General features: G+C 35.2%; 1 protein-coding gene across 6 annotated transcripts in view; it reads left to right on the top strand.

Moving 5' to 3' along the window:
• The window catches only part of PPP1R12A (protein phosphatase 1 regulatory subunit 12A), a 139,179-nt gene that overhangs the window by 64,239 nt on the left and 57,376 nt on the right, over window positions 1-17,564 (top strand). For all 6 annotated transcript variants that reach the window (XM_035698799.2, XM_035698801.2, XM_035698800.2 and 3 more), the window contains exons 3-5: window positions 153-271; window positions 10,350-10,509; window positions 14,569-14,713. In XM_035698799.2, the coding sequence (XP_035554692.1) occupies window positions 153-271; window positions 10,350-10,509; window positions 14,569-14,713 (424 nt within the window). The remainder of the gene's footprint in view (window positions 1-152; window positions 272-10,349; window positions 10,510-14,568; window positions 14,714-17,564) is intronic.

The raw sequence follows: 17,564 nt of genomic DNA, 5'->3' as shown, positions 1-17,564 counted from the left end.
TATAAATTAAAACATGCTCTACTTCTTTAAAACTTAATGCATCTAGCGTTGGTTTTTAGTGTTGTTCTTACATAGAAGTTTTTCTCATTTGCTATGCGGTTAAGTCTTACTGATACTGTCATTACTTAACTATCTTCCCTTTCATTTTATAGATTTTTGATTGGTCAGGGAGCACATGTAGGAGCTGTCAACAGTGAAGGAGACACACCATTAGATATTGCTGAGGAGGAGGCAATGGAAGAGCTACTTCAAAATGAAGTTAATCGGCAAGGTAATGTAAAAGCAACCTAAATGGAAGAAACGTTTAAAACTGTTTTAGGGACACCTGGTTGGCTCTAACAATTGAATGTCTCCTTTCGGCTCAGGTAGTGATCCCGGGGTCCAGGGATTGAGTGCCATATCAGGCTCTCCATGGGGAGCCTGCTTCTCCCTCTGCCTGTGTCTCTGCCTCTCTCTGTGTCTCTCATGAATAAATAAAATCTTTTTAGACAAACTGTTTTAAAAAGAATATGATATTCTTTTTCAGTAAATTGAATATTTATTGAAATATTGAATATTGAATTTTTTTCAATAAAATAATTGTTGATATTGAGGGAGAAATCATAATTTGATTAGAAAAAATCACTTTTGATAATAATATGTGTATGAGTCTATTTGAAAAATATAGGATTCTCAATTCTATATCTTTTTAATATTTTTTAAATTGAAAGAAGTGTCATAAGTTGTAGGATCAGACATAAAATTACGGTAGTAAAAGTTTTGGAGAGAAAACAGGCAGAGAATGATGGGGAAGTGCACAGGATGAATGAGATACATTGCAAATTTAATTAGGGTGGTCAAGGGCAGCCTGGATGGCTCAGAGGTTTAGCGCCGCCTTCAGCCCAGGGCGCGATCCTGGAGACCCGGGATTGAGTCCCACGTCCGGCTCCGTGCATGGAGCCTGCTTCTCCCTCTGCCTGTGTCTCTGCCTCTCTCTCTCTCTCTCTCTCTCTCTCTCTGTCTCTCATGAATAAATAAATAAAATCTTCTAAATAAATAGATAGGGCGGTCAATAAGTCCTCACTGACTAGTGGGTTTTTAAGCTAAGATCTGAATGAGATGAGGCAACTAACCATGCATCTAAGGAAAGAACATTCCAAATAGGGAACTATGAGTGAAAGGATGGGAGGGTACATGGTTATTCAGAGAAACTGTAAGTAGACTAGTTACTTTAGTAGACTAAAGTGGGCAAAACAAGGAAGGGACTAGAGGGAAATGATATCACAGAGGTAACAGTGAACCCTATCACATTAAGGCCCTTTGGGTTGTTGGAACGACTTTGCCTTAAAAAATGACTCTGCCTAAAAAAACGACTTTGGCTTTTTAGGCAGACAGAAGTAGGAGCCAGTGGAGGAATTGAGATGAAGGAGTGACATCTGACTTACTTTAGAAAGATCTCTGTGGCTATTATATTGAGAATAGATTGTAGGAAAGTAAGAGCAGAAGTAGGTGGTAGTGGACAAAGTGATAAGAAAAGATTGGATTTTAGATACATTTTGAAGGTTTGGTCCAGAGGATTATTGAGTGATTAAGGGTAGAGTATGCAAAAATGAAGGTGTAAATGAGATGTGAATATTGTGGGAAAAGTAGGTTTTGTGGGGAAAGTTCAGGAATTTATTTTCAAATGTGTCAAGTATGTTTTGCTGATTAGATATTTAAACAGTTGAATCTGTGAACAGAGAGAGCTACAGAAGTAGAGCTATATATTTGAGAGACATCAGTTTATAGACGAGGAATGATTATTTATGGATAGAGTTATTTAGGAGCAATGAGTAGTAACTGATTGTGGTAGTAATAGTTTCACAACTTTGCAAATATACTAAAGACCACTGATACTGTAAATGATACATGAATCGTATCTCAAGATATGTATATAATACATAATATATTTATGTTTTATATGTATATATAATATCTTTATATAATCTAGCAATTCTTTAGGGGGGTATGTTCTCAAAAAATTAAAAGGAAGGTTTCAAAAAGATATTTGTACACCCATATTTATAGTAGTGTTATTCACATAACCAAAAGATGGAGGTAAAAAAGTGTCTGATGAGTGAATAAACAGATTGTGGTATATACATACAATTGACTATTCAGCTTTCAAAAGGAAATTCTGATATATACTGTAGCTTGGATGAACCTTGAGGATATTATGGTAAGCAAAATAAGACCATCACAAAAAGGCATATACTGTATAATTCTACTTACCTGAAGTACTTCAAGAATCAGATTAATAGAGAAAATAAGTGAAATGATGGCTGTCAGGAGGTAGGAATGAGGGTCTTTTTTTTTGTTTGTTTGTTTAATGGATGTAGCATTTCAGTTTTGCAAGATGAAAAGAGTTCTAGAGATGGTTTGCACAACAGTGTAAATGTACTTAACACTGCTGGACTGCATACTTTAAAATGTTAAGATGGTAAGTTTTATATTATGTGTATTGTACCACAATTAAAAATTAATATGTATAAATAAGTTTGCAGGATTTCCACTATATTCCATTATAGTTAGCAATATATTTTATTTAGACAGCAATTAAATGAGTATTATCAGGAGAGAATTGTGTTCTAAGGTTTGTTAAAGGAAAGGTATGGGATATTGTTTTAGAAGGTTGGCTCTTATGAAGTATGGTTCACCATGAAATAGAAGCAAAGGAGTAGAAGCTAAAGTACTAAATTAGTCCCTTGGAAAGAGATTTTTATTCCTTGGATTAGGAAAATTCATAATGACTACTGAGTGTTTTTTTAAAAAAAAAAATCTTAAGGGGTGCCTGGTGGCTGAGTTATTAGTTAAGCATCTGATTCAATTTTGGCTCTGGTCGTGATCTCAGGGTTATGAGATCAGGCCCCACATCAGGCTCCACACTGGGCTTGGAGCCTGCTTAAGAGTCTCTCTCTCCTTCTCCCTCTGCCCCTCCCCACCTCACATGCATGTTCTTTCTCTCTCTCTCTCTCTCTCTCTTTCTTTCTCTCTCTCTCAAGAAAAACAAAACAAAAAACTTAAGACGCCGAAGCTAATAGCTAAGTGCCTAAGTAGAGTTGAGGAATTTTTTTTTTTAAAGATTTTATTTCTTTATTCATGAGAGACATAGAGAGAGAGAGGCAAAGACACAGGCAGAGGGAGAAGCAGGCTCCATGCAGGGAGCCCGACATGGGACTCAATCCTGGGTCTCCAGGATCACACCCTGGGCCAAAGGTGGGTGCTAAACTGCTGAGCCACCCAGGGATCCCCCAGAGTTGAGGAATTGTAATAGGTAGTTGAAGGTTCCTGAGGCCCAGGAGAAACAGAGCATATTAGAAAAGTAGTTGACAACTGGTGCTTGAATAAGTACACAGAATAGCTTTTAACAGGCATGTTCTAGGCAGGCATTTTGGAGTGATGAGATATTCAAGACTTGAGGAAGCTGAAGGATAGATATAAAGCATCACAACCTAGGAAGTAGACTACCTTATCTGTCCATATCTTGCTCTGATGAATGCCTGGATAGATAGCTGACCATTTCCTGTTAAAAAACACTAATTTTTTATACTATCTAATATTAGCAATAATTATAAACTAGGAAAGTCATAGAGGTGTACTGAAAATTTCTTTCCTTTGGTTTCCTTGTATATAAAGGAAGCTTTTGCAAGACTGATTTTAATTGTAATGATTCATTCAGTATTGATTAGTGTGCCAGCAAATGATCTGAGTGCTGGGTATTATTAAAAAGACAGAGAGGAAGGGAGGGAGGGAGGGAAAGAAAAAGGAAGGAAGGAGAATCTTTATTCTTAAGGATTTCACAGTATATCAGAAGTGGCAGATATATAAACAGAGCTTCACAATGCAGTGTGTTATGTGCTAAAATACAGATAGGGACAGGAGGTTGCAAAGAACAGAAAAGCCTTTTGACTGACTGCTTCCAATAGTCAGTATGGGTTTCACAGTGATGACATTAGAAAATGAGTTTGCCTAGCAGAGAAAGGAGGTGGTGGACAAAAAAGGCCTGTCAGGCAGGGTATCAGTGTGTGCAAAGAAAAGGAATTGGAGACATTGCATATGTGGAGAACTCATTAGAAGAGGAATGGAGATACAAAGTCAGGATGGAATTAGTAGGAGTAGGAGGGCGAGACCTGAAAACATTTGCTGAATCCAAATGGATTATAGGCATTATAGGCATTAGATGCAGCAAAGATCTCTAAGCAAGAAATGAACCTGATCAGATTTGGTTTTTAGAAGTATAGTTGATGGCAGTTCGGAGGATGATTTAGAATGGAAAATACATGGTGGCATATCTTCCTTGAAGAAGGCTCTTAAATTAGTCCAGCTGAAAGGATAAAACAATTACATTTAATATAGAAAAGAACAGGCTGTCTTGAGGAAATATTAAGGTAGAATTAAAACACTTTGGTGAATAATTGAATGTGGAGGTAAAGGAAGAATTGAGGCTATTTGCCTCCTGAAGTTTCCGGTTTAAGAATTAATGATGGCTGGGGCACCTTGGTGGCTCAATCGATTAAACCTCTGACTTGACTCAAGTCCTGATTTCAAGGTCCTGGGATCAAGCCCCTCATCAGAATCTGCAGGGTGTCTGCTTGTCCCTCTCTGTCTCCCCTCTCCCTTTTGCCCCATTCATGCTCTGTCTCTCTCAAACAAATAAGATCTTAAAAAAAAAAAAAAAAAGAATTAGTGATGATTAATTTCAGAAAATGTGGGATAAAACAGGAACAGATTTAGGAAGTACATGAGTTTGTTTTGGGATATATTGAGTTTGTGGCAGCCAAAGGACATCCAGATGACAGTATTTGGTGCTTTGTTGGAGCTTAGGCACTGTCACAATGGAAAATGTACATCTAGGAGAATAGTAGATGAGGAGGAATTCTGGGAAATAGGTGAGATGACCCTGGAACTGAAAAGTGAAAAGCTAATACTAATAATAGTAGCTAGCTCTTATTAAATGCTGACAGTGTATGCCAGGCATTGAGCCAGGGGGCTTTAAGTGCCTCATTTCATTTCATTCTCACAACAATTCTAAGAGATTACTACTACTATTACCCCCATTTTACAGATGGCTGATTGAGGATCAGTGACTTACCCAAGATCATATAGGTAGGAAGTACTACTGTAGTTCAATCCCAAATAGTATGACAGATATCTTGAACCCACACTCTTCACCACTGTACCATACTGTATTTTATTAAGAATGTCTCCGGGATCCCTGGGTGGTGCAGCGGTTTGGCGCCTACCTTTGGCCCAGGGCGCGATCCTGGAGACCCGGGATCGAATCCCACGTTGGGCTCCTGGTGCATGGAGCCTGCTTCTCCCTCTGCCTGTGTCTCTGCCTTTCTCTCTCTCTCTCTCTCTCTGTGTGACTATCATAAATAAATAAAAAATTAAAAAAAAAATAATGTCTCCTAGAAAATACTTCATGGTGTTCATTTTACTTGAATTATGGGAATACATGAACTTATATAGTATAACTTTATTCCAGAGAAACAGATTATAAGGATATTTCTAATAAATTTTAATAATCCTAAAAAGAACACCTTAAATGTACCTCTTATAGTGATAAGATTTCTCAAGATTTATTTATCCTGATATAAACATTTTTACTTAATATTTTTAAATTCTTCAATTCTTTCAGCTCTAATTTCTTATTTAATATATCTGATCAATAACTGGTTATGCTGGGATGCCTGGGCGGTTCAGAGGTTGAGGCCTGCCTTTGGCTCAGTTCGTGATCGTAGTGTCCTGGGATCAAGTCCTGCATTGGGCTCCCCCATGGGAGAGCCCAGTTCTCCCTCTGCCTGTGTCTCTGCCTCTCTCTGTGTGTCTCTCATGAATAAATAATAAAAATCTTTTTTAAAAAAATAACTGATTATGCTTAATTAAATTGCCTTTGAAACTAATCCTGATTTGGGGCTCCCTTGCTGGCTCAGTTGGTAGAGCATATTGACTCTAGATTTCAGGGTAATGAGTTTGAGTTCCGCATTAGGTGTAGTGTTTACTTAAAGAAAACAAAACAAAGTAGTAATGATTGAGCAGTAGCTAAAAGTATTTCTGGTTTATATTTTAATGCAATTGTCTTTATTTAGCTTGGGACACAAGTCAGTCAGTCTTTGTATCTCTTAATTGTGCCCAAACTCCGATTTATTTTTATTGTTTCTCATGAAGAGATTGGCTACATTTCAATCTTATATTCACTGTTTTTCAATAGTAGTGACGGATGTTAATAATCTAATCACTTTGGATGTTAATAATCTAATCACTTTGTTATATTATACTCAATCTAGTTTTGGTATCTATCGGTTCATTATTTAAAAACCTTGCAATTGTAGTAGGTGGGCTAAGGACCAGTTAAATGGATTGTAGAATTTTCTGGGACACCTGGGTGGCTCAGTCCGATAAGAGTTGGCCTTCAGCTCAAGTCATGATCAAGCCTGGCATCTGACTCCCTGCTCATCAGGGAACCTGCCTGTCCCTCTGCCCCTCCCCCTGCTTCTGTGCACATACTCTCTCTCCTCTCTCTCTCTCAAATAAATAAATCTTAATTTTTTTTTCTTTCTTTTAGACTGTAAAGCAAGAAAAGAGAAGTAGAACCATAGGCATTTAGAGCTGATAGTAATAATTAGTATCTTGGTGCTTACTCCTGATCTAAGCATTTCACATATCTTAATTTAATCCTCACAACAACGTTAGGGGATAGGTGCTTTCATTACCCTTTTTTTTTTTTTTTTTACAGATAAATATTTTACAAATAAACTGAATATTACCAGAGATGTCTTGCCCAAAATAAGAGAGCTAGTGAATGGTTGATGAGAGATTGAGACCCAGCAATCTAGATTCAACTTCAGTGTTCTTAACGCATTATACTAATATTCAAAAAAGATAGCTTTCTCAAGGTCACCAGCTAGTTAAAACAGTGGAACTAGAAAAAGAAGTGTGGTAATATGTAGTACAGTATGGGATTTTTTTCTAGATTTTAATGAACTAAAGCAGGGTTTGTAATTAAACAATAGTATTTAAATTTTTTTTTAAATATGAAAGAAAAGTCTTTCTTCCTAACTGGGTTTTCTTAAGCATAAGAAATTTCCCTTCACACATACTTTAATTTTAAACTTGAACTGTTTGTTTTTACATATAATTTATATGAGCATGATTTGGAGGCAAAAGAGGGTAATTGCTTTGTACTTAGATAAGGATAGCCCCCTTTTTGGGGAAATCTTATTCAAAGTTTCTTTCAAATGTGATAATGAAATATAAGTCTCTAGTCTGAAGATGACTTTACCTGTACTTAATGTAATTTGAGGATTTTAAAAGTGTTTTCAGTTATGGTCTACTTTTTATTTTTTATTTTATTTTATTTTATTTTATTTATTTATGATAGCCACACAGTGAGAGAGAGAGAGAGAGGCAGAGACACAGGCAGAGGGAGAAGCAGGCTCCATGCACCGGGAGCCTGACGTGGGATTCGATCCCGGGTCTCCAGGATCGCGCCCTGGGCCAAAGGCAGGCGCTAAACCGCTGCGCCACCCAGGGATCCCTATGGTCTACTTTTTAAAAGTTGAACTTCATTTGAGTTAGTTTAGTTGTGCCTTGAATAAATGGTGATTTGCTTAGGCAAGGGAAGGCTACATCTTCTTTATCCATTCATCTTTCGATGGACACCGAGGCTCCTTCCACAGTTTGGCTATTGTGGACATTGCTGCTATAAACATAAAAGGGAAGGGAGAAGAAATGTGTGGGAAATATCAGAAAGGGAGACAGAACATAAAGACTCCTAACTCTGGGAAACGAACTAGGGGTGGGGGAAGGGGAGGAGGGCGGGGGGTGGGGGTGAATGGGTGATGGGCACTGAGGGGGGCACTTGACGGGATGAGCACTGGGTGTTATTCTGTATGTTGGTATATTGAACACCAATAAAAAATTTATTAAAAAAAAAAAGGGAAGGCTCTAGTCCATGTAGAAGATAATAGCTTGTACCACAGCACACCAGTGTGATGTACTTGACCTTTGTAGAGATCTAGATGGTAAGAACACTGAATGATGCTAGAACAGAAAGAGTAGATATTAAAAGTGCATTGAGACCAAATCATATAAAAGGCTTTGTCTACACAAAAGAGCTTGAATTTTGTCTTATAGGAGGTGAACAGCCATTGACAAATTTGTGTAGAAAAGTGAATGATTATATTTTGATATGGAAAACCAGTCTGACAGTGCTGTAGGAAATGAATCAGAAGGTACTGAGGTTGAGTTTAAGGGCTAATAGTATAGTCACAGTGTGGGATATAGGACATGAACTAAGACAGTGATGGACTATGTTACCATCAAGAAGACAGTCTTGGAGATAGCGGTTCATAGTCTGTGAACTAATTGGATGAGGGCTGGGAGTAAAGTAAAGGGAAGGATTAAGGATGTCTTCCAGGTTGCTGGGTAAGCAGTGGTACCTAATATAGTAAATACAAGAAAGCCAGCAAGTCAGCTGGCTAAGGAATTTGAGTTAAGATTTTAGCATTAAGTTTCAGGTGCCTATGGCATATAATTTTATCATTTGCCTAGTCTTGACTCTTTTCTGTTCTCCAAATTCAGATATCCAACTGACTACTTGATATCCAATCAGATGTCTGTCAGCGTATCTCAAACTTCACATTTCTCATACTGAAAATTTAACTTTTTCAATTGCTCAGGCTGAAAACCTTTCATATGTGACTTCTCTTTTTCTCCTACATCCAAACGAACAACAGATTCTCTTGCTATACCTTGAAGAATCCAGAATCCAACTTCTTTACTATCCTAGGTTAAGCTAGTATCATCTCTTATTTGAATTATTGCGGTAGCCTCCAATTTGATACCTCAGTTTCTTCTCTTAACTTTTCAGCTTAAGTGATCCTCTTAAATTAAGTCAGATTGTGTCACCCTGCTCATTGTTCTCATTACCCTATAGATAGCCTGGCCTTCTAAACAGAAGAACATTCCAGGCAGGCTTCCTACCTCAGAACCTATTAGGACTTCCTCTGCTTAGAATGTCTCCCAAATTAGAGTATGACTATCCCTCTACTTTTTGTCGTAATGTCAGCTTAACAAAAAGAGTGTTCTTTACCAAACCATATAAAATAACAGCTTTTTATCATTACCCTCTGTCCCTTTACCTTGTTTTATTTTTCTTCATATATGTATCATTTTCTGTCATGTTAGAAGTTCATTTCTATACCCATTGCACCTTAATAAGAAGTACCTGACATCTAGCAGGCACTCGGTACATACTGATTGGGTGGGTAAATGGATAAATGGATGAATGAAAGAAAAAAAATCCTGACCAGACAGTTGGATACATGGATGTGAATTATAGGAGAGATCTTAGCTGAAAAGATATGTTTGTGTAATTGTTTTTATTTGTTTATTCATTCATCATATAGTTAGTATACATTTACTGATCCCTTTTTACTTTATATTAGGCACTCATCTAGACAGTGGGGATACAGGGAAAAAAAGCAATTTCTTTACCTTTAATAAGTTCATTAGGTTCTTGGAGTCAAACTATAGATGCATTGTGGTGTATGCTGCTTATAAAATAGCCAGCATTTGAAGCCATGAGACAACATGAGACCATTTAGGAATTTCAAGATTATCTTTTCTATTTTAATTTTTTCTCAGGATTTTGAGCTCTTTGAAAGTAAGAAAGAAGTAGAATATCCTGTTCATTCTTGAATTCTTCCCATTCTTACCAACTCCATGTATCTTAGTGCTTAATTAATGCTTTTAAATGAATGAACATCTATCTAACTTACTAAAATTATAATGCTGATATTATTAGTGAAGAATGTACTATGTTATATATGTTGTATATAAAGAGTTTGGTAGAGAATCTTCTTGAAAGCCTGGTAAATTTTAGATGAAACAGCACTTCTGAGTTGAAGTTTCAAGTGTTCAGTAAATATTTCCACCTAGTAGGCTAGAGTTCAGACTAGTCAAAGCAGTTAGATTGAAATTTAAGACTTAATTATGCTTTGTTTTGTCTTACTTTTAAACTAAAGGATGGTGTATGTAAGGAAATAATCAAATTTTAGAAACAAAAGGATTTATCAGAAAAGGTAAAAGAAACCCGAAATAATATTGTGGGCCAAAAACTAATCAATAGAGAAGGCTAATAAAATAGCTACAGTATTCCCACATTTCTTCATTGAACCAACTTATTATTAACAGCTCATTTTTCAAAAATAAAATTTCACTTTTAATTTTTATTTAAACTGGAAATGTTTTGGATAATTTTATTTCCCAACATAGAAAAAAGATTTTCTATAAATAAAAAATAAAAGCAATTTTTATTTTATCAGGGGTTGATATAGAAGCAGCTCGAAAAGAAGAAGAACGAATAATGCTTAGAGATGCAAGACAGTGGCTAAATAGCGGCCATATAAATGATGTTCGGCATGCAAAATCTGGAGGGACAGCACTTCATGTTGCAGCCGCTAAAGGCTATACAGAAGTTTTAAAGTAAGTATTGTTTTTCAGTCATTTTTCTACTTTAGTTTATTTTCTTTATTTACTGTCCCCTTAAGATATTTGCAGACGTTATTTTGAAAGTTTATAAAAGTTATTTAATGTCTATTTATAGGGGAAAAAACTACCTTGAATATTATTGCTTAATTTTTAAAGCCCTTTCTTTAATCTTGAATTTTGATTATTCTACTATTCTTTTCTTTGGTTGTAGTTTTTCACTAAGTCAACTTAGTGTCAGACAGCCATCATACATTACCTTCTAGGCTGGCAAATTACTACAAAGACATTTTGATGTTCCCAGATTGGCAAACTCTGGTTACTGAGACTAAGAACAGTATTATATATAAACATAGAAACATAATCATCAAATTCAGAGAAATTGATTCCTAGTGAATATTTATTTACATGTAATTTATCTAAAATGCAGTTTTCTTTTTACTACATAACACTGGGACTCAGAATGCTTTTAGCATAATAATAAATATCAAGGTATTAGTAACTGAGACTTTATAGGGATTGGCAAATTTCCTTGAAACATAACTTTGTTATATCAGAATACATTTTTTTTCTACTTATGCAATAAAAAGGTGTTGGTAGCCATATGAAAAAATAATTCAGTGCATAACTTTTGTTATGTGTATGTGAAAGGAAATAAGACTAGCCTTCTGCAGAATCTTCTGCATCCTTTATATTGTTATGTTCCACTAGAGCTTCTAGTATCAAACTATTCTCCTTATTTCCTCTGCTCAGTGAAAACAGTGAAATTCAAATGGGTCAGCTATTCCCAAGTTTCCTCCTTTTTTCAATCCCTATTCACTTCAATAACTGAAATCTCTAGAATAGTGCAATTAACTTTTAATTACCTTTTCTTGTCCTCCTATGTGCTTCTTTCTAATCTAAAACTTAGCAAAGTCACAAATCCTGTTAGCAGATCATGGATAAATTCAGTGACTTGACAACAGCATTTTTTTAAAAGAAAAAATTAAAAATATTAGAGGATTGCATATAAGAGAGGTAATATTTTTTGAGTACTAGATTGCACTGTAAAATCATTTTCTAGACAACTTCCAAGTGGTCTTTGTAATTAGGTAGTCTAGGTTCTTAAAATTCTTTATTAAGATTTCAGTGAGGAGTAGGATATATTTTAAATTCCTCAAATCGGTACATGAGACCATGAGTCTTCCTTTGAAGCTAAGCTGCTACCATTGCTCCTCCGGTGTGCATTATTCCAACTATACATATCTACTTGAAGTTCTGTCATGATGTCTTAATGCCTACTTTGTTTCTGTCTAGATACCTTCATTCACCATCTCTTCAACTTGGAGGCAAATTCCTTTCGATCCTTTGCTCAATTCAAGGCTCTTAAGCCTATGAAAAAACATGCTCAACCTTATTCATAATAAATACAGATAAAGCTTCAATGAATTACCATTTTTCATCTGTGATATTGGCAGAGATTAAAATGTTTGGCACACTGTGTTGGCAAGATTGAGGAAAAGGCACTCTTACGTTACTGGTGAAAGTATGACAATTGAGCAGATTCTATCAAAGTAACAGTTATTCTTTGGCTTAGCAGTTAGTTCTACCTCTAGAAATATTTTTTTACAGATTTCTCACAGGAAATAAGGTATGTGCTAACCACATTGTTTGTAATAGGAATAGGAGAATATTGAATAAATTTTGGTACCTCCTTTCACTGGAATACTCCTATAGCAGTTAAAACACTACATATAGATAATAGAGCACTAGGAATCATTAACTGTAAAAAAAACAAAAACAAAAACAAGGGCAGAAGTATTCATCATTTGTGTTTGTATTTCAAAATTTGAGGAGAACCTACCTGGCTAAGTCAGTGGAGCATGCATGCAGCTCTTGGTCTCAGGGTTGTGGACTTGAGCCCCATGTTGGGTGTAGAGATTACTTAAAAGATAAAATCTTCAAGAAAAAAACATTTTTTAAATTGTATTTGCAGATACATACATAAAATCTCTCTAAGGATCCATTCAAGATTAGTAGGATATTGGGGACCTGGGTGGCTAGTCAGTTAAGCATATCTGCCTTTGGCCCTGATCGTGATCTCAGGGTCCTAGAATTGAGCCCCATATCGGACTCTCTGCTCAGCGTAGAATCAGCTTCTCCCTCTCACTCTCTCTCTATGCACATGCTCTCGCTCTCGCGCGCTCTCTCTCTCTCTCTCTGTCTTTCTCTGTCTCAAATAAACTCTTAAAAAAAAATTAGTAACATAGGTATCTAAGGAAAGGAAAACTGGTTGGCTAAAGGTCAGCAGTGGGAGTATGATTTCCCTATATAGCCATTCTTTTTTATTTTTGAACTTTGTAAATATATTATTATGAAAATAAATAAAAATATGTATGAAATGAAAAATAAATAGAAGATATTGGTTTCAGATGTAACCTTCCCCCCACCCTTTTCCCCACAAACACACACAACCCCTTTCAATTGATTTTGGTGATTTTCAACTCTGTACTGCCGTTGCATCGCCATGTCTTTGAGGGTTGTTTTACCTGACTTTTGTCTTCCATCAGAATCTCCTTGAATACAATAAGTGACTGTTTTATTTTTTTGAGTATTGTATGGCCTGGCATAAAGAGAGAGCCCTGTGGTTATGGAAAAAAAAATATCTACCTTTCTGTCTTTCCTTTCCACATAGACTCCCAAGTACTTACATAATTTTTGCTGCTCAGAATATTTAATATTATTATTGTTCATATTTTTAATGGGGGTTTTATTTTTAATATCTTACAATATTATTCTGTCTCTGTTAACAAAGTTTCTGATAATATATGGTAATGGACACATTTTTTTTAAACTTTAATCTCTAGACTTCTATCTGTTAGCCTGTTCTTTAGATTGGAGGCTCTTAAATATTGGTCTGCAGGCAGGTAACAGGAGACTTACTAAAAACGTAAATTGGCAGGGCTTATCTCCGAATGTACTGCTTTATTCCACAGGACTGGGGTGGAGCTAGGGAATATTTTTTTTTAACAAGCTCTCAGGATAGTTTTTAGATCCAGAATTGGAAACAGATGCTTTACATATTCATAGGAAATAGGGGATCTGTTCTTGTAACATAAATAAATGAAGGATTGTGTATTAGCTATCACTGCCACCCCTCCTATAGGTAAAAAGAAGCCCTTCTCAAGCTCAGCTTCTTGGAAAGTAAGGTAAAGGTCAACCAGATTTCATGAGTTGTAAAGAATTTACTGTTCGCCTGTGTGTGTGAGGCTGTGCTATGTGCAATTTATAGAACCATTCTTTGCTCTTTTGAGCTTAGTTTCTAAACAAAATAAAAGTTAATGTCAATATACAGTTAGGAGGGTATACAAACATAATTTATACAGTTCTTTGATTGTATTAAAATGTATTCCTCCTTTCTAGCCTTGTTGATAATTAGAATACCTGCTTTCTTACTGCTGCAGAAAAGTAGAATCGACCCCTTAATATTGGTTTTGCTTTGTTTTGTTCCTAAAAGATTGTCATTTCCCTCTAAAAATTAGCCATGGTAGATCATTAAGGTTTGTGAAAGCTTTCCTCAATTGCAAGGCAACAGAAAAACTACAAAAAAACTTGTTTGATCCCAGTATATTTTTAGAACACATTTAGCCTGAGATGATATATTATATGGACACCCGAAGACTTCCCTACAATAAATCAGTTTAACATACAAATTGATCCAGGAGTTTTTGAGTTCACAATGAAAAATTAATGGCTTTCCTGTGAAAATTTCAGCTATAATTCATACTAACAAGAATTAGTCAGTGTTACACCAAACCATAAGACTTACTAATCATTAGGAATTAATTAAACCTGAATGCATTAATATGGCAGTAGTTCAAGATCCTCTTTGGTAAAGTTTTCTGAGAATTATTTTCTTTTGTCCTAGTTAATTCATTGAAGGGAAGGGAGAAGATGTGAACTAGGAAAAGAAATGCATCACAAAGTTTTATTAACTTGCATGGTATAAAGCTAGAGGTTATATTTTCTCATTTTTAGATTTCTTAATGATTATCTAACTTACTATAATTTCTTTAGACTTTTAATACAGGCAGGCTATGATGTTAATATTAAAGATTATGATGGCTGGACACCTCTTCATGCTGCTGCTCACTGGGGTAAAGAAGAAGCATGTCGAATTTTAGTGGACAATCTGTGTGATATGGAGATGGTCAACAAAGTGGTAGGCCTTTTAATTGTATTTTAAATATTTAAATTTTTAGAAATATCCAATAGCTTTTATAAATAAATGTTTTAAAATCCCCCAAATTTTGGAATATAAATTATATAATTGTATTAAGTTTTATGAACTGTACAACATTTTGTCAACCATTTATGATTTTTATTATTGATTGTTAAAGTGTTTCTCAGCTACTTGTGAGGTAGTTTTGGTCTTGTTCCTCAAAGAAAGAAGCATTACTCTTTGAGTAATCAGATTACCATACATAATGGAGTAGATTTGGGTACTTTGGAATTCATAAATTAAGAAAATTATGCATTTCTCTGTGAATGTTCTCTCCCATCACTCTGAGTTGAAACACATACAGAAATATATTTCTATTTCTCTTTAGCTGATGATCTTAACAGCTTGCTTACAGTAGCTTTTTAAATGACTTGGATAGTGGGGTCTTACAGTACGTGAGAATAGTATAACCAGGAAGTTTTAAAATAAAAAAATAAAATAATTGAGATCCAACATCTAGTTTAGTTTTGCAGATGAGAAAACCGTTTATGAGGTAAAAGATTTACTTAGTATCACCCAATTAGGTATAGAGGAGCGAATGTCATTTCAGTGTTTTGTACAAAATCATGAACAGATTCAGGTTACCCGATTTCCTATTAGATCAGATACTTTTTCCTCTGCTCCTTCTAAGCACCATCAGTCAGTTACCAGTGTCACCAATATTCCTATTAGTTCCCTCCTATTCCGTGTTCATGATTCTTACCATCTACCAACAGTTGAAGAGCTTAAAAACACATCTCCTCTAGTGGGCTTGATTACCCTTAACTTGCATAGAATATCCCTTATATATTGCATTGTCTAAGATAATGTAGTAGATTACTTAGCAGAAGTTCCTAAGATGATCTCATTTTATTCCATTGGCTCCATCTGACTCTGCTGTGTCCATTAATATAAGTGCTAGTACTGATTATGCTCTGATTAACTGCAGTTTCTAACTGGGGATCTGCAAAGGGAAGAGAACAAATATGATATACCATATGCCCAAGATTTCCTGTGGGTGTTTGGAGGTTGGGATACTGCACTACTGTGCAGATTTATGTCCTAGTTGCTGACATAAAACAATAAAAAAGCCTCTGAACTCCTTTGTTCTTTCTAGAGCATTTCACGTGTATATTTATAAATATGTTTTAAGTAAGAAATGTGCAGGCAAGTAAAAGTCCTAGAAGTGGTGAAAATCTCAGGAAAATCAAGATAAAAAATGTTTGAGAGTGATCCAAATGTTTGAGGCTCTAGGTACAGGTTTGCTTTTATACATAAGTATAAAGTCTTCAACCTAATTTTGTAGTCAAAACTTTTGATAATTTGCTCTATTGTTTTTTATTATAACAGTTTTCTGTTTTGTAATCAGCATTAGAAGACAGATGTTGCTACTGTTAAATTTTAGGTAAAAGGCCCGCTAATTTTAGCTTGACATTTCATATTTCCTCTCCTTCGTGTAGAAATTCCCCCAGCAGTTGGGATTTTTCTGAAGAAATTAGTAAATACCTTTTATATTCTAATCTCTGTTCTGCATTCCTGTCTTTTTCCCAAACAGCATCCCCTAACGGCCATTTGTCTGTTGACATGGACATTACTGATAATTGGTTCATTCATTGGTAGGGGTCTCCAGATAAGGACCAAAAGAGAAGCTTATTAATAGAAATGGTTTTCCAAAAACATTGTATCATTTTCCAGTTTAAACATATTTTGGTAGTGAATCATAGGCAATATATAGTATGTATGAAAAAATTATTGTAATATGTTCTATAATTGTCTAATTCCTATGCGGTACAGTTGATTATAATTATGCTCGAAGAGAAAGACTGCATATAAGTCGTTTTGCTTCATCTCCTTTTGTTTCTATCAATTAGTAGCAGTTTCTTGTGCCATCCTACGTTCATACTCCCCTCATCATTCAGTATATCTTTATATGATCTTAAAGAGTTATGCCCCATAATTCCTTAGAATTTTATACTTTTCAATTTGTTTTCACATATATTCTCTAATGCTATCCTTTAACAACCCTATAGAGTTTGAGAACATAATCAGAGAAGTCAAGTGATTTTCCTATAAGTCCCTAATAATTAGTGTAATTAATTGAGAATAATTTATTCTAGGAGTGCCTGGGTGACTCAGTTAAGTGCCTGACTCTCTTGGTACTGGCCTTTAGGTCATGATCTCATTAGATCAAGCCCTGCATTGAACTCTGTGCTTAGCTGGGAATCTGCTTCAGATTCTCTCTTTCTGGCCCTCCCTGGACGTGTGGACGTATGCGTGCTCTCGCTCTCTCTCTCTCTCTCTTGCTCTCTAAAATAAATAAGTAAATCTCTTAAAAAAAAAAAAAAAAAGAATTTATTCTGCTAAGTCCCTCTGCAGCTTCTTCTTAGTTTTTTATTTCTCATGTTTTATATCTCCAGATACTAACTCATGAGTTATAAAAATACGATTTTAAAATTTTATCAAAATTGGATTTTCTCTTAAAATATCAAATTTTAAAGATATCTTTTAACAGCAAGAAGCTACATAATGTATGTAGCATTCTAAAGGCTTTTATGCCATAAGTATTCCAAAATGCAAGCATTTTTGTTGTTATTGGGAGGGAGACTGTATTCTATAGTAATGGAAGATACTTTTACAAGACTTAATTTTTAAAATTTTAATTTTATAAATTTTACTTGTGTGAGTTAATCTCTTATCACTGGCTGCATTTTTTAAAAATGTCATACTTCATGTTCAATCAAAATTAGTCTTTATTGTGTAAGCCTGTTTGGGTAAATTGATCTTGTCATTTGGTACTGTAAGTACTTGTAGA

The sequence above is a fragment of the Canis lupus genome, chromosome 15, assembly GCF_003254725.2.
Source record: "Canis lupus dingo isolate Sandy chromosome 15, ASM325472v2, whole genome shotgun sequence".
NCBI classification, from domain to species: Eukaryota; Metazoa; Chordata; class Mammalia; order Carnivora; family Canidae; genus Canis; species Canis lupus.
Note: the sequence above shows the minus strand (reverse complement) of the source record. Positions and strands in the feature narration are given on the sequence as shown.